Source organism: Camellia sinensis, chromosome 12 (genome assembly GCF_055761805.1).
Source record: "Camellia sinensis isolate YWXY chromosome 12, ASM5576180v1, whole genome shotgun sequence".
Taxonomy (NCBI): domain Eukaryota; kingdom Viridiplantae; phylum Streptophyta; class Magnoliopsida; order Ericales; family Theaceae; genus Camellia; species Camellia sinensis.
This window is the reverse complement of record NC_138972.1, coordinates 129,570,665-129,595,381: the sequence shown is the minus strand read 5'-3', so window position 1 is coordinate 129,595,381 and position 24,717 is coordinate 129,570,665. Positions and strand designations below refer to the sequence as shown.

Sequence of the window (24,717 nt, the reverse complement as noted above, 5' to 3'; positions counted from 1 at the left end):
TAAAAATATAAACTTCAGGGGCAAATTGTTATGAAAATATAAATCTTAGGGGACGGGATGTAATTTCTGAAATCTCAGAAGGTATCTGTAATTTAGTCAAATCTCGAGGGAGGTATATGTAATTTGCCCTATATGTTTCCATTCCTTTATACGTATATATCATGTTTCCTAAAACATTTTTCTAGTAAAAAGCAAAATATACATGGTTGGGGGGGGGGGAATTTAATAAGTAGAAGAAGAAGGCAATGTGGAAACAAAAGTAATTAATTAAATAAAAATTCTTCCACATAATTTCTCCTTCTCTAAATTCTCCCGAATGATGTGATAATCAAAATTTAAAAAGTTGACATACATTTTAATATTCTCTCAAAATTCTCATTACATATATTTTACCTTGCCACCTCATTGAGGGAATTTTAAAGAGTAAGAAATTGTGTGAATAAAATATTGTAGTTAATTAATTTAGGCCCACTTAGCCAAAAGGGACATACAACCGGCGCCGAGAAGAAGCGAAGCGTTGGCACCGAGCTGAAGCTTTGGGTTTGCTTGCATCTTGGGGTTCATGAAATCGGCTGAGAGAAGATCGACTAAAGCCATGTAGATCAGTATTCCAGCTGAGGCTGCGTTCAAAATGCCCTCTACCGCTAAGGCCCTTGGGCTATTCTCGTTATAACTACTCGATATACCGATGCCTATTGCTATCCCAACTGGTGTTGTCAGTGAGAAAAACATTGCCATGATTACCACTGCCCTACACTTGAATTTTGCCTACATAACCCAACACCAATATGTATATAGTCAGTCCAAATCTTATATATCTTAACAAATTACTGCAAAATTTCGAAGATAAATTTTTTTAATGTAATGAATATTGCATATGATCGAGCAAACACCTTGTGTTTACGTAATAAATGTGGGATTCAATAAGTCATTTTTTGTTTGGCTCGAGATGTTGATAGTTTGGCCAAGTCACATCAACTCGGTCATATAACATGAACTAAGGAATGTTGTTAGTCGCAGCAAGCTCTTGTGATATCCTGATGGATTTTTTTTAATATTTTTTTATAATCTGAACTATTCATATTATAGAATTTATTGAATAGATCATCCATGTAAAATCAAATTGATTGGACATTTATAACTTCATAATGAGAGCATATTTTAAATAAAAATAATAATAATAAATTTTTGACTTGATCTTTATAATTTTTTAAAAATAAATAGTATTTGATCATGGGATTACAGATTTTCGATTAACTTAATTTTTTGCACGAATAATATACTCAACAAATCTTATAATATGACGATTTGAATTATCAAAAAATACTCAGAAAAAGCACCCACTCGGATACTGCTGTGACAAAGATCACAACAGCATCCACAAGTCTCACATATGACATACACATTAAATAAAAAAAACTTGTAAATAATGTAATACATAAATAAATTGGTATTGAATTTTTTTACCCCACACAAATGAAGTGAAATTAATGAAGGCTAAAATTTAGAATTTTATTATTATAAAGAAGAGACATTTTCAATAGGAGACTTCTAATATTATTTTTTGGTTTTTCTTTTTTGGGCAAATTACATATACTCCCCTCGAGATTTGGCTAAATTACAGATACCCCTTGAGGTTTGAGAAATTACAAATTCTCCCCTGAAAGCTATATTTATATAACAAATTAGGGGATAATTTGTTATGAAATATAAACCTCAGGAAGAAAATTGTTATGAAAATATAAACCTCAGGGGAGCGAGATATAATTTCTGATACCTCAGGGATATTTGTAATTTAATTAAATTTTGAGGGAGATATTTGTAATTTGCCCTTTTTTTGGGGGACCTAGTTTCATTATAAAATGTATATAAGTAATATAATAAATATTTTGTTTTATTTTTGTGTGACTAATTACACTTATAAAGCCATTAAAAATTGAACACTGAGAGAAACTATTAGAGTGATGTGGTGAAGCTTTTAGACCGTTGACAAAATTGAGAGTTTGAATAATTATGGAGCGGAGCGCTGCTGGGGACCGCAGTGGGGGTGACCCAGCACCCCCCTCCGCGTGGGGCTGTGGAAACAAGTCTAAAAAAAAAAAAAAAAATTTCACCAATCAAAAAAATAGTGGAAGTGATGGAGTCACCTCACTAGAGGTCTAAATCTTTTCTGTATCTGCGTATCCTGTGGTGTGCATCTACCAACATATCAACTCCATTATTGGAAGACTATTATATTAAGGGGAAGAATAATGCTCTATATATTAATTAATATATTAATTAGTGTATGATTAAATAATATAGTATAATTTTAAAAATTTATAATTTATATAGAAAAATGACTGAGGCCCCAGTGGAGGTGACCCCAGCACCTCCACTGTTTTTTCATTGGCTGGGAATTTTTTTTTTATTTTTTTTTTCAAGTCTTGCTCTCACAATGGGTCATGTGGAGCTGGGGGTGCTGGGGTCACCTCCACTGGAGTCCCTAGCACAGTTGTTTATATAATAAATGAGCTCAATAATAATGATAAAATACTAATTGATACACTAATGTGTATACTAATTAGTGCATGTAATAACATCGTAAGGGAAAATATCACTTTCATTGGTACTTAAGCCAATTACAAATTAATAGAATATTTTTAAAATATTAATAATTAAATATATAAACTTTTTTGATGATTTTTTTTTTCTTTCTGGACCTCACTGTGGTGTAATTCCCCCTTATACTAATAATAATAATAATAATAATAATAATCTATTTTGTTGACTTGTTTAAAATCTGACCATTCATTTTTTTTTAGCAAGGATAGTTTTCAAATATTTAAAATATTTATTTTTATCAAATTAGTTTTTATTTAAAAAATAAATAAATAACATATTCCGAAAACTCAACTAAACAGGATGAATAGTTTTAAATTGAGGTCTTTGACACGTAATTAATCACATATTTTATGATTTAGGTATTAAGGTCTCATTTGATAACACTTAGCTAGTGAAGGTGTTTAATTGTAGTTTTAAATTAAAATTATTTGACTTTTAAAAATTATTTGAACAAAAATGTGAGATTTTCTCACCTTATAATTTGTATTTTTTAAAAAATTTATTTAAAACCCTTAAATACGCATGAACAAAAAAAATCACCTTTTTTGCGCAATTATAAATTTTTATGGTATTATAGATATTTGCATAATAAAAAATAAATAAAATTTTATTTAACTAATTTGGTTCAAATTTTTAATAAATTATCAAAATTACACCAACATAATTACAATTTATTTTAAGTCTTTTAAAAAATAATATAAAAAATTAAAATTATAAAAAGAAATTTATAAATGATATAAAACAGACTTTAATTTGTCAATTAAAATTGGAAACCAAATTCTTCAAGATGGAAACAAAAATGGCCTTCTTATTAGTGCTGACAGCATAGAGAACTCGCCTTTAACATTTCTTTGACTTTCAACAATTGAAGGCCAATTGAAGGCCAATTGAAGGCTTTGAAAACAAGCCTTTTGATGTGTACGCTTTTCACACAAATGAGTGCAATATCTTTGACTAATGCTAAATATATAAAAATATTTTAGAAAATATATTTATAAAGAATGACATGACATTCCGATTTTTACTCATGTATAAGAAAAAACAATGTGAATGGAAAGCGAATTTTTTTTTTAAGATTTCTGATACATTGGAATTTTCCTACCATTCAAAATTTAGGAGGAATATCTCATTAATTTCTTTTGAATGAAAATGAGTTTATTTATAAAAAAATAGTTTTACCACATTAATTATATATAAAATTATACATAGTATATAATGAGGTGGCAAGTTTTATTTTATAGTTTTAAAATAAAGCTTTGGGTTGAGTTTGGTTAAGATGAAAGTAGTAAAAAGTGAGGGTAGAGTAAAATAAAAAATAAAATTACTTATTATTTTATTGGGAAGTGATTATTTTAGTTAATTTTTTAACTTTTTTGTAAAAATATGCGCAAAAGATTGGTTATTTTAGTTGACTTTTAAATTTTTTATAATAAAAAAGTGTAAAAAGTAATGAGAGATATAACAACTTGCAGTGAATTTTTAGTTACAAACCTAAATCCCCAAAAAGATTAGTATGAAATTAGGTAGAAGATGAAAAAAAAATTAGTACAACCAACCTTAGCTTAATAACTAATGACTTGTTTGGTAATCATTCAGTTTTTTATTTATATTTACAAAAACTTTGAAAATAGTCATATAAAAACTTATTTGGTAAGCTTTTATAAACAGATCACTCAAATTTAAAATTAAGCTAAAAATCATAAACTAAAAAAATGTATTTACAAAAGTTTAAAAACTAAAAAAAAAATGTGGAAGGAACACCGAAGCAATGCAGAAAGAATGCGAATACACTGGGTTAGCCGTTCGAACATTCACAGAGCAGTTTTTGTTATTATTATTTTTAACGTGCAAAAATTTAAAATTTGAAGAAAAATGCATAAGGAACAAGGAAGCAATAGGGAAGAACTTGTGCACACAAGGTCAACTATTCCAACAACCGGGGTAGCATTCACGGAAGCATTTTTGTTTTTTAAAATTTTCAAACATTTTATTTAGACCACCCGTGTTTTTAATCTTTTTTCTAAAAATAAATATAAATTAGTTTACAAAAAATAAATAAAATTAGTTTATAATTTTTTTTATAAAATAAACAAAAAAACCTAAACGTTACCAAATGTCACCTAAGCTTTTAGTTTCTTGGAAAAAAATCTAAAAGAGTTTAAATTTATTTATATAAATAGTTATTTATAATTAAAATTTTAAATTTATCTGTTACCTTTGCAAAAATTTCCATTTTAATAAAAAAAAAAAGAATTATATATATTTCTCATTTCGCTTCTATTAGTTTCACCATACCATATCATTTTGCTTAGTGAAAAATAATTGTTAATTTTTAATACTTATGAGGCCAAGTGTTTACCCTCTTAATTCAATTCGCTTACTCTGGTTGGAAAATTTAGGAAAGGATTTGAAAAGAGAAAAGGAAAATGTCTGTAAAACTAGATAAAATGTAGGTATATTTTATTCATATTTCATCTATCTTTTATATTTTTCTTTCCAAATTCCTCCTCAAATTTCCAACCATATACAACATTAGGAAGAATTGAACTCATAATCTTCTTCTAGGAACTAAGCCCTTAAAAAATTATGGTAGCCAACTAAGTTACCCTACTACCTTACAATTTTGTCAAAAAATAAAATAAAAAATTATACATAAACAAAAGCCAAGAATGATAAAAGAATATGTGACAAGTATTAAATTTAATAATGTGTAAAGTGGTACCTGAGTGATACATCCACCAAGACCCATGCCCTCGAAGAATTGATGAAAGGTGAGAGCAGCCACAAGAGGCCTTATTGTTTTGACCTCTTCCGAAGCACCCAATGAGATTCCAATAATCACCGAGTGGACCACAATTCCCAATTCCAAAACCTTAAAAAAAACAACCACAAACACATCATTACCAAACCATCCATTGCTATTCACACCTTCACAAATTAAAATATATCATCACAGAATCTAACCATGCATGTGCCCTTTAAAATCTAAAATACTAATCGAAGTCAAACACCAATCAAATTATTTTTCATTCAATATGAAAATATCAAATCAGTGAAATTTTATAAAAATAATAAATTAGTAATAAATTTTATAAATATTAATAATTATAATTATAAATTTTTTTATTAAAATATAATTATGTTTTTAAAATTCTACTGGACTATAATTACACCTAATAAAAAAATAAGAAAAATTACAAATCAATGGAGTTTTTACAAATTTATGAAAAAAATTATAACTGTAATTATTAAAGTTGATAAAAATTTTCACTAGTTTGTAATTTTTTTTTTAATGCACTAAAGTGCAATTCTTCCATAAAAATATATGCCATTTGCGAACTCAATTATAAAAATATATAATTTTTGCCCTTTATATGTCACCTTCAAAACAAGTATATTTGTCTGGCTTTTATTATTGAGAAGATCGATATGTATAAATTTACGGATAAAGAGAGTAAAATTTATATTTACTAACCGTTGAAAGAGTCTTGGTATAATACTTTCTACTCTTTTTTTTTTCAATAAGAAAAAGAATATTTACAATTTTTATTTAGAAAATTACATTAAATTAAATAATTAGATACTTATAAAAGTCTAACAATACAAACTCGTAAAAACAAACAACGAAAAAAAAGACAAACTAATCAATAATAACATTTGACTTGAACCATGATCCCTCAATTGGAGAGTGCCTACCAAGTAGCCCAATTGGTTATCGGGATTCCCTTTGTTGAGATAAGATATGGTCAAATTTAAATTTTAGTATCCACTTCATAATAATTTTCATATGATAATTGAGGTTAAATAATTAATTATATCATCTTAAAATAAAATAATATTTATTTACAAAAATATAATTACTAGTATATTTTTACAAAATAAAACGTTTTCAAAAGTATCAAACAGTAACTAAACCTAATGAACAAGAAAAAAACGTATTTAACAGCAGCAGTTATGGATATAAATACATATAGATGTATATACAAATAAGTAAGAATAAAAATAAATAATAAAAAATTAATATATTTAAATAATAAATACGTTCTTAATGAATTTCAAACTTTATTTGAGTTGTAGTAAAATATATAATTTTTTAGTTTTACATATAAAAAATCTAACACGTGCCATGAGAAAAATATTTGAAGGCTTGAATATCAAATTCAGTATTCACGTACGTATAGATAGATATTTTTGAATAGATACAGTGCATGTATACTTTGATTGATATGGTAAAAAATTAAGATGAAAAAAAAAAGTGAAGATACGAGATAAATTAAAATAAAATAACTGGAAAATTCATATATAGGAGTACCTGAGATATGACACGGTGTCGAATAAGATCAGCGGCGCCCAAGTCATGTAACGAAAGCGCGGCGGCGGATCCATGAGCATGGCCGTGAGTGGCGTGAGTGTGAACATGAAGAGCGCCGCCGTGATCTCCACCTCCGTCCTCAACGTTGACAGTAGTACTTCCGGCCTTGGCATTACCATCATCATCGGCCTTCCCCTTAAAATACGACGTCGCAAACGTATCAATCATCAGAGTTACAATCGCCGCCATCATCGCCACGAATCCGGTGAACGGAAACTGCCAAGCTTTTCCGGTGAGACACGGGTTGGTCAGGTGGTCGAAGGCGTCGGGAAGGACGTGGATGAAGCCAGTGGCCAGAATTACGCCGGCGGCGAACGCTTTGATGATGAAGAACACATCCTTTTCGGGCCGGAGCGCCGGTACGGCCCTGCCGAGCAACGGAAGACAGACTCCGATTGCTCCGGCGACGAGAATAGAAGCTATCGCGGCCACTTTGTATGTGAGTGCTTTACTCTTGTTGCTTCCACTGTTGGTCGTTCCGGCATCGCAAGTACAGTCTCCGAGAACTGTGGTGGGAAGAACTAGAAGTATGAAGAGAGAGAAAACGAAGATTGAAGTGATATTCATTGTTGAATTAGGGCCAAATTGATTGAAACCATTGAGGAGTGATAGAGTATTGTTCCCTTTTATATAGAGGGAGAGAGGATTTGATTTGAATGGAACAGATAACAGAATAGAATTGGGTTTAGGAGAGTATAAGAGTATGATTATTCGTAGTTGGATTAGAGAGGCGTGTTTTTTTTAATTGGTAAGATTGATGAGGTGTATGATTTGTTTTGTGTGGGCTTTGTACGCATGACAATTAGTGAAGAAATAATGAGGACATTTCATTTAGAGTAAGTCATTAAGCATCACTTTTTTATAAATCTTTTTTTACTTATTTATATTTTATTTAGTTTGTATTATTTTTTTATATTCTAATAAGTCTTATGAGTGACATAATTATCAAAATATTTTTAATAATATTCACATTTACAGTGTAAATGTTCCATGATGTGAATATTTACATTGTAAAATATGAATGTTAACATTACCAAATTACTAACTGTTGAAAAAATATTTTTAAGGATAGAAATGCCTATAAAATACCTTAAATATGAGAATTAAAATTTAATAGATCAAATATCTAAATAATAGGACATATAAGAATATCTTATGAATTAATTAGAATACAAACACTTGAAAAAAATATTTTTTAATAAATCTCCCTATAAGAGATTTGTCCTCTAATATTGATATTTTGACTTTTTAGGTTGGATTTCTCTCCATTTAAATTTGAATTTAATTCCTCATGAGTTCATTATGAATTTCGTTTCAATTTTCTAAATTTTTTGTTTTCTAAGACTCTGTGTATATTATTTATAAAAATAAAAAATAAAAAATTGAATCAATCCAATAATTTTTTATTTTTTATTTTTTATTTTTTATCACATTTATGACCAAAAAAATAATCAACAAGTTATGATTATTGAATAAAAAAATACAATTTTGTTATTAATTTTGTGGGTTATGAAGATAAATAATGCCTAGAGATTATAGGTTGGTTAGTAATACATGTACCATTTTTTTCAAGTTGTCATCTCAATGAAAGTGTTTGGACTTGGTATGGTTGGCTATTTTTACACTTCGCATGTCAGAAATGTAATTCAAGCGTGCCAATAAGGATTTGAAAAGTTCTTACAGATAATAAATGTTAATTTGTATCAAACGATTGTGCTAAGATTTTCTTAGTCTCAATGAAGAGATTTTTATTGAATTGTGTTGAAAAGTTGAACCAAAACTTGTAATTCAAATTCGTAATATAATGGGAGGAAGAGATTGGGCAAAAAATTGCAATTGATTAAATAAACAAACAATTACAATATGTTACTTTTAATAAAGACAATTTCGAAACTTTAAACCGACCGAGTTTTGTAATTATAAAACTAATCTGTTCTTACGAAAAATAAGTGCAATGCATAAAACTAAAGTGCAAGAAAGTAAAGTATAAAAACTTAAAGATAAATGATATTGATAAAGATATAGAATCTGTATTTCGTTAGGGGCCTCTTCAGTCTTTACTTTAATTTATTTATAGTCACTTCTTAGCGTCTTCGAAGCAGTTAGGCTGTTATTTTTCGCCATGATCTCCTTCCCTTTTGCTACTCTTCGGGGCCATGAATTCCTTTTTGTGCGTGTATAACTGTTGATAATCGTTTCTTTGCTAACTTCTTCTTCATGTGCCATTCACGTGTTGTTTAGCATCTCCATTGGCTGAAAACTTGCATTCGCAACTTACGTGAGCACCTTCGAATGTGAGACTCTTCATTATCTTGATGTATCCCGCATGGTACCTCTTGCTTGTCACGTGTCACCTTTGCATTTTGATGTTTTAAATGTAGCGTCAACAGGTAAACACATTTCAAAATCGATTTCGGTAATCCAAATTGTTCATTTTTTAGAACTAGTTGAGTAAAATATTCATGCAAAAAATAAAGATGATTAAATATCGACAAATATATGTTTCAATCATATTTGTTTTTAAAAAATGGACAACAAATGTAATTTCAAGGATAGGCATCCATTTTTTGTAATATAAATTTGATTCAAATATATAGTTACTGATATTATGTCATCTTGATTTTTTGTATGAATATTCTATTAAATGAGTCTTAAAAAGTCAATGAAACGAATCACCGAAATCGGTTTCAAAATGGGCATACAAGTCCAAACACTATCTTAAGTTGAGATGGCCAATTTAAAAGAAGTCAAATTTATTTAATTTTACTAAGATATAACTTGGGATAAAATGAAAAACTATTTTTTACTATTTTATTGATGATGTAGTTAAACCATGATATTGGATTTGAACGAATAGTGCACTTTTTTGGGTATCACAATTCTTCCCAATGGAATATCCTATATGACCCACACGCAAAAAAAAAAAAAAAAAAAAATATGAAGAAAAAAAAATTAAATGTGGTAACCTCAAACCCTTTTAATCCCCTAAAAAAAGCTGTAGAGTAATGCAATAAAAAAACAAACAATATAAAAAAGTTTGTTAAGTTTTTATTTTTGGCAATCTCGTTTGACAAAACTCGTTTCTATTGTAATTTTGTTCAGTGAGACTATGAGTTTTTAGATGTAAATCCAACTCGACTTGTGCCTTGCAGAGATGTTTCAAAAGTTACTTCTTTCATGTTTGCCACTTCGCTGACTATGTCGGGGATCGAGCTGCCCGATCAATTTGTGGGGTCCAAAGGGTAGCACCCCTTGGCGGGTCCAGGGCAGCGCCCTGGCGGAGTCGAGAGGCAGCGCCCTCGAAGCCAGAAGAAAAATTGCAGTCGAAGTTGTTTGTCCACTCAAGCAGCTATTTGTGCGCTCGAGCAAAGAATCTTTGGTTCCAAAAGTTTGAACTGTCTGTAAAAGTACTAGAAGTTGTGTTTTTGCGCTCAAGCATTCTTTCTTGCACTCGAGCGAAGATTACAGATCAGTTTTCTATAAATATGTGATTTCATCCGTTTTTAGGGTTACGGCTGCAGATATTCTTCTTAGGTGTTAAGGTTTTTATCTGGAGCTTTTTTTCTTATTTCCTTTGATATTTATGAGAGTTTAATCATGAATTGAGTGGATTATATCAAAGGGTTTGTTTAGTTTGTTTTATAATACAAAAGAGAGAATTGTTCTTCGGTGGATTCCGTGGAACTTGAGCCTGAAGCTTTGGTGGATTCTGGAGTAGTTCATCATCGTGGATTCGACATCAGCGTTGTGGATTTATCGTTGGGCAAGACAATTCTGAGATGAAGACGGGGCTGGAAAAGGCACATATGAGTCAGTTTGATTCGGGCGTAGATTCACTAGGTAATTGAGAGTATACTTGTATAATTCTTTTATGCCTTCTTAGTGGATTGTTTTGTGACTTTTACCCGTAATTTTCTTATTACAATTGGAGGTGCTCCAATTGTGATTTTTTCATGTAAAATCTTTGTGTTGATTTGTCTTTGATTGTTTGATTGAGATTGATATTCACTGCTTAAAATTGATAAATAATCACAATCAATATCTAAGAAATTTTTAGATTTTTCAAAGTTGAATTGAGAATCACATAATTTCGAAATGCCTTTTAATTCCAAATTTACCACATCACTTGGTGGAGAAAACTACATCGCAATTTAATGAAACAATTTAAGTTTTTATTGCTTCTTAGCACTAAAATTTAAGGATAAACTACATTAAATTACCTTCCTTTAAAGTTTAGAAAAAAAAAAAAAAAAAAAAACCAAACAAACTAAAACCCATAAATTTAACGTAATTATATTAGAGTAATGCTAGAGACCCCAAATATTTTACCAAACGTTTTACCAAATGTTTCACATGGGTGTGGGATCCACACAATGTGGGTCTCATGTGAGTCCCACACCCATGTGAAACATTTGGTAAAACTTTTGGTAGAATAGTTGGGGCCTCTAGCATTTTTGATTATATTATGCTCTCATAAACTTTTAATTTTCAAATTTACATAACACAACCTCATTTTATCAGTCATTTGCTATTCATATGGATTAAAAAAAAAAGGGATATATTTTCATACCTTTTTATACTAGAAATATCACTTGCATTAGTTCGGTTTGATTTAACCTTTCTTTATGTTAAATTTTTAGGACTTATTATATTGGTGGTTAGTGTAATTTACTTAAAAAAAATGAATCTCTCAATTATAAATTAAGTTTTTCGATGATTTAAAATACATCAATTTAAAATTTTTATGAAAAAATTAAATTTTTTGTCATGTGCTTAATTTGAAGCACCACGGAAATATTGTTTGGGAAGTGAGTTTTTTTTGTAGGTTTTTTTAGTTGTAGGATATTATTGGAGAAATTTTTTTTTGTGTTTGGGAAGATAGTTGGATTTTTTTGTAATTTGATATGATATTTGTGAGAGAAAAAGTAAAATGATTATGAGATTTAATGTGATATTTTGTTTGGATTTATTTTTTGTGATTTTGTGAAACATTTGTCTTATAATAAAAAAAAAACCAAAAAAACTCAAAAATCAAGTTCCAAACACCCCATTGTGAATGATGCTTTCAAAAACAGACCAAGGCCAGATTCAAAGAGGCAAGTAGTTTGGAAGTTAATGGGAATATAAAATTCCCAGTTTTTTTTTTTTTTTTTTTGAACAAAGAAAAGGATGCTCTGTAGTGTCATCACGACATTCGTAAGTCCAGGTCCCGGGATAACCGGTTGTCAGCCTGATTTAATCCAACCCATAAAAAGAGACTCACCACCGAGGCATCAATGGAGCGCAACCTTACATGCCACAGACAAGTCCAAATTTCGATCGGAACATAAAACGAGATTTCTAAAAAAAAAAAAAAAAAAAAAAAACCAATTACAAAACAACCTTTATTCGCCTCCCAAAATTCGGACCTGAAACAAACCTGAAAATGAAAAGCATTCACCATCAGGCTGTGGTTATAAAATTCCCAGCTTGACATTTGCAAATTGCAATGAGCCCGAAAGTTGAATGGTTTTTAAAATAATATTTTTTAAAAAATGAAGTGTTGAGAGCATGTCGACATATAAGGATATTTGACTGAGCTATCTTAACTGCATTTTGGATGCCATATAATAATAATTTTAATTCAAATAATAATAGAAGGATGATGTGAACTCTATGGCTCTGAGGCCACCTTCCTCGATATTTCCTCTCTCTATCCCTCTACATGAGATGGCACCATCGGCCACAGTACAAACAGAAAAGCTACAGAGGAATAACAACTCGGTGTGAAATTATAAAATAATAAAAAAATTACACATTAATAATAAATTTTATAAATATTAATTATTAAAATTTTATTTATATACATATATATAAATATTTTATCAAGGATAAATTATCAACACCCCTCGAGATTTGATTAAAATACGAATTCTCCCTTGAGGTTTAGAAAATTACAAATTATCTCTTGAGATTTATATATGCTTAATAAATGAGGGAGTAACTTATTATGCAAATATAAACATCAAATGACGAGATATATTTTCTTAAATTTTTTTAAAAAAAATTATATTTTAATCAAATCTCAAGGGGTGTTGTTAATTTGCCCTTTTAGAACATCTCCAATCGTTTATCAAATTTTTCACCAAATTTGAGTTAAAAAAGATCCATTTTCTCATTTTGATACAAACTACTCCAATGGTGGGCATTGGTCGACCGGCCGGTCGACCGGTAAGGCATTTTTTTTTTTTTTTTACCTCTTTGAACCTTTTAACCAGTTTGAACCAAATTTTTGTATAGGAACTGGTGGACCAGTTGGTCAACCGGCTGGTCGACCAGTTGGTCTCCCTAACGGTCACGCACAGTGAAATGGTGAAAGCTGCTGCCTGTTCTCACTTTGATGAATTTTTTGATACCGATTTGGTGCAATCGTTGGAGCACCAAACAGTCACTTTTTTACCAAAATTCAAATTTGATGTCAAGTTTGGTGAACCGTTGGAGATGGTCTTATGAAAAACTCATTGGACAGTTGTTCTCCCAAAAATATGGATTAGGATGACCATTTTCACCCTTCATGCCCATCCCTGAATCTCCTGTCTTGATTTCCATTGTTTTTTCCGACTCCGAGAAGAAAGTGGGACAAAAACGAGTTTTGCTTCTCCTGCTTATTCAACTCACCCCGTCTTGTTTATATTTATAAGTAGTGTTTTGAAAATTGATTATTTCAGTTAATTTTTTTTAACTTTTTATAAAAATATGTACAGAAAAGTAGGAGGAATAGTTAATTTTTTATAATAATTTTTTGATTTTTTTTTGCTATTTTAATCTATTGACGAAACAACTTAAATATATTCATATATATAATATATATCACTTTTGTAATATAATAAAATTGGAACTCAAAATATTACACTTATGCTATGCTTTGTTCATGGATTCGTAAAGGAAAAAAAAAATGGTGAGAAATATGAATGAAATCTAACTATATTTCACACTTTTTTTTTTTCCTTTTTAAATTCCTTCCAAAATGAACCGAACAGGGTCTTAGCATTAACTTTCACTCATTTCTTTCTCATCTTATATATCTTAACTTTCATTAATTATAAATCACTATCTATAATATACTATATTATTGATAATTTTCATTAGAGTAAATTACACTATACCACCTTTATATTTGGTCACTTTTCCATTTTAGCCCTTAAAGTTTTTTTTTTTTCATTTTATATTTCAAGTTTTTCCAGTTTTCTTTTAAAGTTAATTTTTGTTAAAAATTGGGCAAAAAATAAAACGTTAATTGTCACGTGACATAAAAATATTTTATTATACATAACTCACATTTTTTTATATAAAGTTAAATCTCAATATAATAATATATTTTTATATTAAGTGACAGTTATTTTAACATTTTATGTTTAATTTTAAATAGAAATTAGTTATAGGAGTAAATTAGGAAAAACTTGAAACATAAGTGGTCAAAGTGGAAAAAAATAAATTTTAAGGGTTAAAGTAGAAAAGTGGCCAAACATATAAGGGCACTACAAGAATTTTCACTTTTCGCGACTAAATTTTCAGTCGCCAAAAGTCAATTTTTAGTCGCTGAAGGGCTTTTGCGACTAATTTTTTTGGTCGCAAAATTAATAGCCAAAGAGTAGTCAGGAAAGCTAGTCGCCAAATATATTCATTTGCCGACTAAATATTTAGTCGCCAAAAGGTTAGACATTAAATTAAATTAGACCCTTTTCGGCGACCAAACTTTTAGTCGCCTAAAGTCCCACCTTTTTAGCTATGAAGATTTTAGTCGCCGAAAGTCCCCATCTTTGGATACTAAATGTTTAATCGGCAAAGAGTTCTCTTTTGGCTACTAAATATTTAGTCGCCTAAAGTTCTACATTTTTTACTACTAAAATTTTAGTCAGCAAAAGTGTATTTATAATTTAGTTTTTTGTTTTTAGCTACAAAATATTTTAGTCGCCAAATGTTTGATTTTCTTTTGACTACTAAAGTTTTAGTCACCAAATGTCTATTTTTTTTTTTTTTTTTGGGTACAAAACTTTTAGTCGCTAGATGTCTTTTTTTTTTTTGCTACAAAACTTTTAGTCGCTAGATGTCTTTTTTTTTTTTGCTACAAAACTTTTAGTCGCTAAATGTCTTTTTTTTTTTTGCTACAAAACTTTTAGTCACCAAATGTCTTTTCCTAATTTCTTTTTAGCTACTAATTGTTTAGTCGCCAAAAGCATGGTTTAAGTTTTATCGCGAAATTATAATTTCTCCACAACCTGTCTATATACAATGCAACCTGTAATACGTATAGAAACAAAATGATATATACTATTAATCATTCCACAAACTGCATCCATATACCAAAAATAAATAACATTAAATATCAAAGTCCATACAAATCAACTATTGTCCAAACTAAAATAATAATTCCATACAAAATATGTCATACAAAAATCAAAACCCTCTGTATACAAAAAAATACATTTACTACCAAGCGAAATTACCATTTGGCATGGTACAAATCACCATCGTAATCTGTACTACAACAAAATGTGATATATATACCACGACAAAAGTTTTCTATGGACCATGACAAAACGTCCTATATCTACGCCGACAAACGGTATATATGTACCATGACAGAAGGTGATCTATGTATTACGACAGTTATTATCTATTGATTGCCAAAAGTTTTATGTATCAGTAATAATGAACTACACAAAAGCTGAGGACGACAAAAGTATTATATTAGTTCTACACAAAAGTGAAAATTCTTCTCCATACACCAATATGGATTATCCACAAGTCCACACAACAAAACCATCTACAAAGAAAAATAAAAAACGAAACATTAAAATTGGTTACAAAATAGCAATTCAGTCAGCCATATGGAACATGTTCTAACATGCATTTAAGGTAGAACAATCGAGAAATGTCTTCTTGAAAAGAAAAAAAAAAAGAGTATATATACATATATGTATCTTGCAATATTTATTCCAGCCAACTGTACAAACAATGTAATATGTAATTTCTTCGTCCTACAAATATATAAAGGCAATTATAAGAGTATGTAGATGTTATTTTAATAAAGTTGTTGCTTTTTTAACTAAGTGTTGCAAGTTTTTCGACTAAGTGTAAGGCGTATTCGGGGGCTGTTATGAATTTTCGCCCTCGGAAAGCCCTTTTTTGAGTAAGTTCAGGGCGTATTCAGCTCTAACTCCCAACCTACAGGTCCGAATTAAGTTCCGTCAGATCGCACAAGTCCTATTTGTCATGGCAAAGCTATCCGTGTGAGCAACACGGTCATTCGGGGGCTGTTTTGAATTTTCGCCCCGAAACGCCCTTTTTCGACTAAGTTTTAGACGTATGCGGCTCTAACTCTCTACCTACGGGTCCAAATTACGTTCTGTCAGTTCTCACAAGTCCTATTTGTCATGGCGAAACTATCCGTGTGAGCCACATAGTCGTTCGGGGGCTGTTTTGATTTTTCGCCCCCGAAACGCCCTTTTTCAACTAAGTTTAGGACGTATTCGGTTGTAACTCCCAACCTACGGGTCCGAATTACGTTCCGTCAATTCTCACAAGTCCTATTTGTCATGGCGAAGCTACCTGTGTGAGACACACGGTCGTTTGGGGGCTATTTTGATTTTTCGCTCCCGAAATGCCCTTTTTCAACTAAGTTTAGGGGGCATTCAGCTCTAACTCCCAACCTACGGGTCTGAATTACGTTCCGTTAGTTTTCACAAGTCCTATTTGTCATGGTGAAGCTATTCGTGTGAGCCACACAGTCGTTCAGGGATTGTTTTGAATTTTTTCCCCCGAAACGCCCTTTTTCCGACTAAGTTTTGCACGTATTTGGTTCTAACTCCCAACCTACGAGTCTAAATTACGTTCCATCAATTTTCACAAGTCCTATTTGTCATGGCAAAGCTATCCGTCTGAGACACACGGTTGTTTGGGGAAGCGGCCCGTGAGAGCCACATGGTGGTTCAGGGGCTATTTTATTACTCAAAAGTATAGTTTACAATGATAAGAAAGAGATACTAACAACTTTATGATCTAAACCTAAGAAGCACGGTCATTTCATTACATACCGACATCAAGCATATGAATGTCATCGTATAGGCTTGACTCATCAGTGAAACCCCCAAAGACAAACAAGTTCTTTCCCAAGGCAACAGTTATATGCCCAGCTCGAGGTGGCAAGAGTTGGCCTGAAGTGTTCAGCTTCCCCCTCATAAGAGCATCTATTAAAATAGTGCCACTACTATATTTATTAACTAGATATAATTACTACAGGCTCAAGCAAATTGAAAGTTTTAGTTTTTATTCTATCTTGGCAATCAGTCAATATGGGTAATTTCAAGAAGAATTGATACCTGCATCAAGGATATGAACATCAGAGAGATAATATGCGTCTTCACCACCAATTACAATGATTTTGCTCTTCCAAGATGAGCATGTATGGCTATCACACTTAGAGGTGGAGGAGCACCTGATGTTACAGCGCATGCCCATACAAAAGTTTCTACATAAACGAGTAGGAAGGTGAGTAATAACCTTTTCTTTTCCACTTTGTTCTCTGAATCAAACTACTACAAAGCTGGGGTCAAGTGGCTAGGATTCATGCAAATCAAGAGCCCTTGAAAAATCATGAAGAATAAATTAAAACCTACATTTTAGCTACCACCATGCTTTTTTTAAACAAGACTAAAAAAAGGACAATCCCATACTAATACATTACATAAATATTGCATTCAGAGTGATAGAGAAGCAACATTGTCCCATAAACTCTAGGCAATCAATAAACTTACCCGTATTCAAATATAGAGATCATCATAAAGCTTTTCATCAGAATTATCTGAAGATTTTCTGCAGCCACCAAATATGAAAAGTCGTTTGCCAATTAGTGCCGCGTTGTGGCCTTCCCGTGCCTTTAGTACCCCACCTCTTATAGTTGGTGAGATCTATGTATTTGATACTATGTATTTATAAAACACACAAGGAAGTACAGATCAGAGTGATGAAAAATACAATAAATAAATAAATAAAAACAATTCAACATGAATTAATATAGTTCTTCATAGATCTAGTATCATTGGCAACACTGTTGAGGAGATGAACACGAGATGTAAACAAAACTCACACGAGATGTAAACAAAACCATTTTTAGCAATTTTAGGACCACTTCAGTAAAATAATACCGTCATAGCTATTGGATACATACTATAAAATTAAATAACTCAATTGTTAAACAGATGAGAAATGTAAAAGAGAAAAGCAAGTGGTAACTCACAGGTGTCTAAGATATGCAAATCCTTAAGAGGGTTCATTCCATCTGTACCCCCAAACACAAATAGATTATCTACCACAGTGGTACAACTATGGCTATCCTTGGGCACCGGTGGTGTGCCTTTTATCACAGGTTGACTCCATGCCCGTGTAGCTGCACACAATAATATACACATAAGAAAAAAAAAATTCTATATAAATGCCAACTCCCACATGAAAATGCAAGTGCACTATTGCAAGTACATATATGAGACCATGTTATTTACCAAACCCATTTTATTTTTAAACAAATTTCCTAAATGCAAGTTACAAATTTTTATTTATTTCACAAACTGGGGGGTTAAGTTTTGAAAACACGTCTTCGTGTCTTAAATTTTTTTACAGCAAGTTAATTGAAATTGTGTCAGTGTTAGTCAAGTGCTGTTTTCAAAACAAGAAAGCCGATTTCAAAGAATTACTTATGTTTGGAAAATAAGTTTAAAACAACTCACACTTGATAAATTTGTTTGAAGATAACATTGTTTGGTAATAAAAAATAAAAAATATAGAAATCATGAAAAATGTTGACCACAAAGACGACATTGAAGAATGCTAACAATTAACCCAACAAGAAATACCCAAAAATTTCACAACCCGGATAGGCCATGCACTTGTTGAACTTAACTAGATGGAGCTTTTTCTATTTCTATGATTGGTTGAAGAACTTTGACAATTTGATTTATGGTTACTAGAACTCACTGGGCTTATTTTCAGAGTTTGGAATTATATTTGGATTACAGAAATACTGCCAAGTAGACAAAACACTAGTTGTAGTGGTGGAATTATGAGGCCTCAGGGGATTTTAAAACAGCCATTAATGGCTTAATTTCTTAATTTTGTTCTATGGAAGAAAATGAATCAGGCTATGTGCTGGCAAATCATGGACATTCTCTTGAAGAAGATAGGGTTTGCTTTGGACTTATAGGATGATAAAGTTGAGGATTCAAGCATTCTATATCATTTGTTGAAGTTAGGTGTATCGTTGTATTGTATGCGCACACATGCATGTGTGAGAGTCTTCAATTCCTCTAACATGTCACATTTACTAGATATGTTACATGGACTTCTCTAAAAGCATGAAGTAGCTGTGTTAGACATGTAACACTTGGATAAGGTACATGTGTTTGACATGACTAACTGAACATGCCCCGAGCAAACATGTCAAGTACACATAAAACTCTATAGTGCAACTCATAAACTAATAATGGTGCTTTTAGTTATTATTTAACTCAATATTCTATGGTTGCTATCCTGACTTGTAGAAACACTAACTAATAATCTAAGAAGTTCAAATTTTAATGTCTGAATGCCTTTTTCAACTGCCAATGAATTTGATTAGCTTTCAAAAAATATACTATACTTACTCATATCAAATTGCTAGTATTATTCTTAAAATAAAATACATACAACTAATTGAATTATTTTATTATATGTTAGAATTATACAATTTTTTTTGTTACAATTAGACATCAAAATGAACACGCACTAGAAAGAAACCCTAAATAGATGCTTTTTCAAAATCCACAATTGGGTTGATAACAATGATCAAAATTCAATCTTTTTACAACAACAAAATGCAATTCTACAAGCAAAATTGGTCATATTTCATCTAAATTATTTCAAAATCAACACAATGAACATCAAAAGAGTAAAAAAGAAAAAAAAAAGGCAACTTTTGTAGACCCAAATTCAATTACTCGTATGATAATCAATCGCAAAAATACACAAACAAACTCAGAAAAAAAGAAAGAAAAAATTAATAATTATGATGTGAAATGATCAATCTCGTACCTATAGATACAATGCTATACAACAAAGAGCAAGAACGGATCTCTGTACGCCATTCCCGGTCGCTTCGGATCGGATTTCTTACCCAGCGACGATAATAAATGACTCGGCGGCACATACAATTCTGGCGAATTCTCCGGTGATAATGAAACATCCGGCGGCTGAGTGCCACCACCGGCGATATCAACGATTGGGTTCTTCCCAAATATCTCTCTCGGCAACAAAACTCTCGAAACCCCAAAACTCTCGATATCAATGATTGGGTTCTTCCCAACTAGTCGTGTGCGATGTTGAGATGAGGGGCGATGGTGATTGATTCTCTATGTGAGAGAGAGAGAGAGACAGAGGGAGAGCAAGAAAGAGAAAGAACCGTGTGAAGAAGTAATAGATTTGGGCAAAAATTTAGGCGCCAATATGAAATTTTCCTAGTAAAAGTTTGAACACATCTGCCGACTAAATTTTAGTCGCTGAAGATAGGTTACCAAAGATTTAAAAAAAAAAAAATTATTTTTCATTCGGTGACTAAATATTTTAGTAGCCAAAAATCAATATACGGCGACTAAATTTTTTTTTTTTGTCGCTGAAAATAAAATTTTGGCAACTAAAACTTTAGTCGCCAAAGAGAAAAAATAATTTTTTTATTATCCATTTGGCGACTAAATATTTTAGTAGCCAAAAGTCAATATACAGCAACTAAATTTTTTTTTGTCGCTGAAAGTAAGTTTTTGGCGACTAAAACTTTAGTCACCAAAGAGAAAAAATAATTTTTTTTTATTTTCCATTCGGCGACTAAATATTTTAGTAGCCAAAAGTCAATATACAGCGACTGAGTTTTTTTTTTGTTGCCAATTCTGGCATTTTTAGCTACTGAATTTTTTTTAAGTTGCCAATAATGAATATACCCGAACTAAAAAAAATTAGTAACTAAGTATTTTACTTTTGCCAACTAAAAAAAATTAACCTACTATTAGAGATGGACATGGCCTGTTGGCCCTCCCAACCCAATTTTGTAAGGATTTTGGAAGATTATTTTAGCCAATAGGACCAAATTGGGCCAACATTTTCAATCCGATATATTAATGAGTTGGGCTTGGAATGTATACTTTCAACCCTGGCCTACTCACTAATAAATAAATAAATTATTTAATTATAATATATTAAAAAATATATATTTTTTTAGAATCTATATTTTATTTTTATTGGTTTTATCAAAACTCACATTTATAGTGATGTATGGTTAGATTCATTTAAGAAATCTTTCAATTTATACATAAAATCTTTCAATTTATAATCATATCAGTATATTTATTTAAGAAATATAATGTGTGATTAAATTTAATTATTGAACGTTTTAAATTTTTTTTTAACATATAACCTAATGGTTGGGCTTAGAATTTATAATTGTTTTCTAGGTCAGGCTTGGGTAGATATAGAGACCAGATGTTAGGGTTGGGCTTGGCAATGGGTGGTGTAGACACCCCATTTTTGACCGTCCTCAAGACTTGGACGTCACCGCTTGAACACTCGGTGATCATCCATGTTCGTGTTTGTTTTGAGTTCCAGGAGGTCTTGGCTACGCGCCTTGCCTCAGGATCTCTCGACTTGCTTGTTCTGTGCTTGGTTTTACACTTCGTTTTTTTTTTTTTTTTTTTTTTTGCACTTGAGGGTAGAGAGTAGCTTGCTAGCTACCCCTGATACCCACCGGCCATGGCTTGAGGCCATCGGCCGTGTTTTGAGGCTACCGGCCATTGGTGAAATAGTCAATTGGCCGGTCGGCACTTTGTGTGGCCGGCCGTGTTTTGAGGCTATCGGCCTTTTTTAGGCATAATGCATGCCAGATGTGCCAGCTGGAATGCACGGACCCTGCCCCCCATGTACGGGTGTGGCTGTTTTGAACCTTTGCACCCTTTTGGTCCAAGCTTCCTAGAGAACATTGCACCCTTTGCTCAAGCTTCTTGAGGAAGCTTGACCCTTTGTCATAGCTTCCTCAAGAAGCTTGCACCCTTAGCTTAGCTTCCCTTGGAAGCCTTGAGCCTTTTTGAATTGCTTCCCTTGGAAGCTTAGTCTTTGCATTGTCTATATAAGAGACCCCTCTTCTCCTTTGATGGGTTGAGCAAAAACCAGAGCAAAATACATATATATATCTGATATACATCTTCTCTCTCTATATCTCCCTCTCTCTCTTCATTTGTGTGTGTTTGAGGGCCTAAAAGGGTGATTTGTTCTTACTTTTGCACTAAAACACACACCATTACACCATACTTCGAATTTGGGAGGGGTTGAGGGTTTATTTTTGAGGTTTTGAGCTGGTTTTGATCAGAAGAAGGTGGTTGGACTTGCTGTTCTTGATGTGTTCTTCAAGGGTAACACTTTTGCCTTAGATTTCCCAATCTTGCACTAGCTTTTGACCTGCTTTGCATACTGATTTGAGCTTCGTGTATAACTGAAAAAAGTCTTGTATTTGCATGCTTAAGATACTTCATTAAGGTTGTTTTGGTATTGGGGGTCGACCTCCCCTTCTTAGGCCTTGTTTGGCCCTTTTTGTGCTTTCTATGTTGAGCCTTGGTTATCTTTGTGTATTGGCCTTCTCACCACTGAAATCCAGTTGATTTTCAGTGGTGAAGAAGAGGTTTTAAGGTCTTTCATAGGGGAGGGACACCCCTCTCCCTTTGTCTCTCTTTTGTCCTTGTTTTTGGCTCATAAGGGTAGCATGCATGATTAGTTGTTCTTGGCTTCATTTCAGAGGTTTTTGGGTGTTGTTGGGTCATATTATGCCTCTGTTTTTGGTCAGATTAATGGCCTCTTTCATGTTTAATATACTTGATTTGTATTCCTCTCTTTGGCCTAGAAGTGCATCATGCATTTAACCTACTATGCTCTCATGTTTTGGCCTAACTTTGTGAAGTTCTTAGCCATGTCTTGCCATGCTTAAGGTCTGTTGGGAGCTTATTTGATCATATTTACCATGTTTGGTATAGCCCCTTTGTATTTTGGCTTGTGAGCCTTGAGGGTGTGAGTCATGAGCATGCTTGAGTTGGGTTGTTTCAGTGGTTTGGAGTCATTTCCCATGCTATTTCAGTCCACAACCCATGCTCGTATGATTGCATTTATCATCTCTTTCATGCCTTGAAGAGTTGTTTTGTTGTGCCTTGAAATGAGCATTGTGCATGCTTAAGTGTTTAAGTCTTTGGGGCTGCCATATCAGTGGATTTTGGGGGCTCATTTTGCATGTTGAAACTCTATTTTTGGTTGTTTAATTCGTACCATGTGTGGTCATGATAGTGGTGGTAGAATGCTCTTTCTTTTGTGCTTTAGTCTTAGGCTCATTGATGTGCATGTTGGCATGAACATTTGTCCACCATTTACACCCCCTTTGGCCACTGTTTTGGAGAGGGCTAAGGCCTTCTCATTTCAGTATAAGTCCATCCTCGCATACTTTGCATGTTTGGTATGTTACATTGTATTGGTTGCATGCTTACATTGCATTACATTTGCATGTTTGCATGTTGTTTAGCTAGTTGCATTGCATGTTTGGACATTGCATGCATGCATAATAGATTGCATTGCACTTGACATGTTTTGCATCTTAGCCTTATGTTGCATAACTTGAGCCATGTTTGTATACATGCATTGCATTCCTTGGCTTGGGGTGTCAAACCAAGCATGAGGGGTGAGGTGTGTTCGTACTCAAAGTGACGAAACACGTCTCAATCCTTGGGTCGCCAATGCCCTTGATCTCAATATGATAGGGTGTTGGCATTCATTTCTTTGTTCCATGCATTTACATTAAGAGGCAAACTTGGCTTCTCAGGCCATCACGCATCAAAATGCATAATTGATGGCCCGAGGGTCGAGGGTCATGCTCCCTTGAGTCCATTGCATGATGGGGAGTGTAGCCATGCTCACATTTGCTTGAAAATTCTATGCCATACACTGCTTGCCCTCTGTTGCTGTCAACTGCAGGATTCTGCAGGAAGAAATAGCCGGCCGGCTACTTTGAGTGCCGACCGACCAAATACAATTGGCCGGTGGCTCAACCAATGGTTGATAACCATTCCCTTCGGCCGGTGGTGTTCCCACTTGGTCGGTGATGCTCCCCAGTGTTCAGAGAAGCATCCTTGGGACTTGTGCAAATTTTCAGAGGAGCAGGGCATTGTAAACAGAGGCAACAGTGGCATGGTACGGGTTTCCATGCGAGACGAGTCAAGCATGCACCATTCGCGCATTCCGAGGCAGGGCTGCGGCCATCTTCCTTCTATATTTAATCCGTTAATTAGTTAGAAGTTCTGTAATAATTAATTTAGCGGTATTCATTTGGTTGTGTAATATTTTTTCGGACCCTCCGAGCGGGGGCAATTGTGTAATAAGTGTGTGTGAGTGTGTGTATGTCTTCCAACCCCACTTCTTTCTTCCCTTTTATTTACTAGCTTTCGATGGTTTGTATTAGGACATATTTAAATTAGCATACCTTATGTTATGCATGCGTGCATTCATACATTTGTCTTGCATGCACCGGGCTCGGTGCATCATACTAACTGCATTCGTGTTTCAATTCCAAATTGAATACGTGTTAGTTGTAGCATTTCATATGTCATTTTAGAATAGTCGAGCCCATTGTATTCGCATTCCTGCATGTGTTG

At 32.5% G+C, this 24,717-nt stretch overlaps 1 protein-coding gene, 1 long non-coding RNA gene and 1 other non-coding gene across 3 annotated transcripts; all 3 read right to left on the bottom strand.

Moving 5' to 3' along the window:
* Positions 1-248: 248 nt before the first annotated feature.
* LOC114271047 (zinc transporter 8) lies at positions 249-7,850 on the bottom strand. The gene is made up of 3 exons (XM_028212663.2): positions 6,917-7,850; positions 5,327-5,476; positions 249-768 (listed from the first exon to the last, which is right to left on the bottom strand). The coding sequence occupies exons 1-3, from the start codon at positions 7,541-7,543 to the stop codon at positions 463-465; spliced, it is 1,083 nt and encodes a 360-aa protein (XP_028068464.1). The 5' UTR covers positions 7,544-7,850; the 3' UTR covers positions 249-462.
* A 7,466-nt stretch (positions 7,851-15,316) lies between these two features.
* On the bottom strand, positions 15,317-17,222 carry LOC145804778 (uncharacterized). Its single transcript, XR_014347167.1, has 2 exons — positions 17,053-17,222; positions 15,317-15,782 (listed from the first exon to the last, which is right to left on the bottom strand). It is a non-coding gene; the product is annotated as an uncharacterized LOC145804778 (long non-coding RNA).
* Positions 17,223-17,337: 115 nt separating this feature from the next.
* On the bottom strand, positions 17,338-20,528 carry LOC114271048 (uncharacterized). The gene is made up of 4 exons (XR_003632197.2): positions 20,081-20,528; positions 18,255-18,404; positions 17,773-17,939; positions 17,338-17,486 (listed from the first exon to the last, which is right to left on the bottom strand). It is a non-coding gene; the product is annotated as an uncharacterized LOC114271048 (transcript).
* Between the last annotated feature and the right edge of the window lie 4,189 nt (positions 20,529-24,717).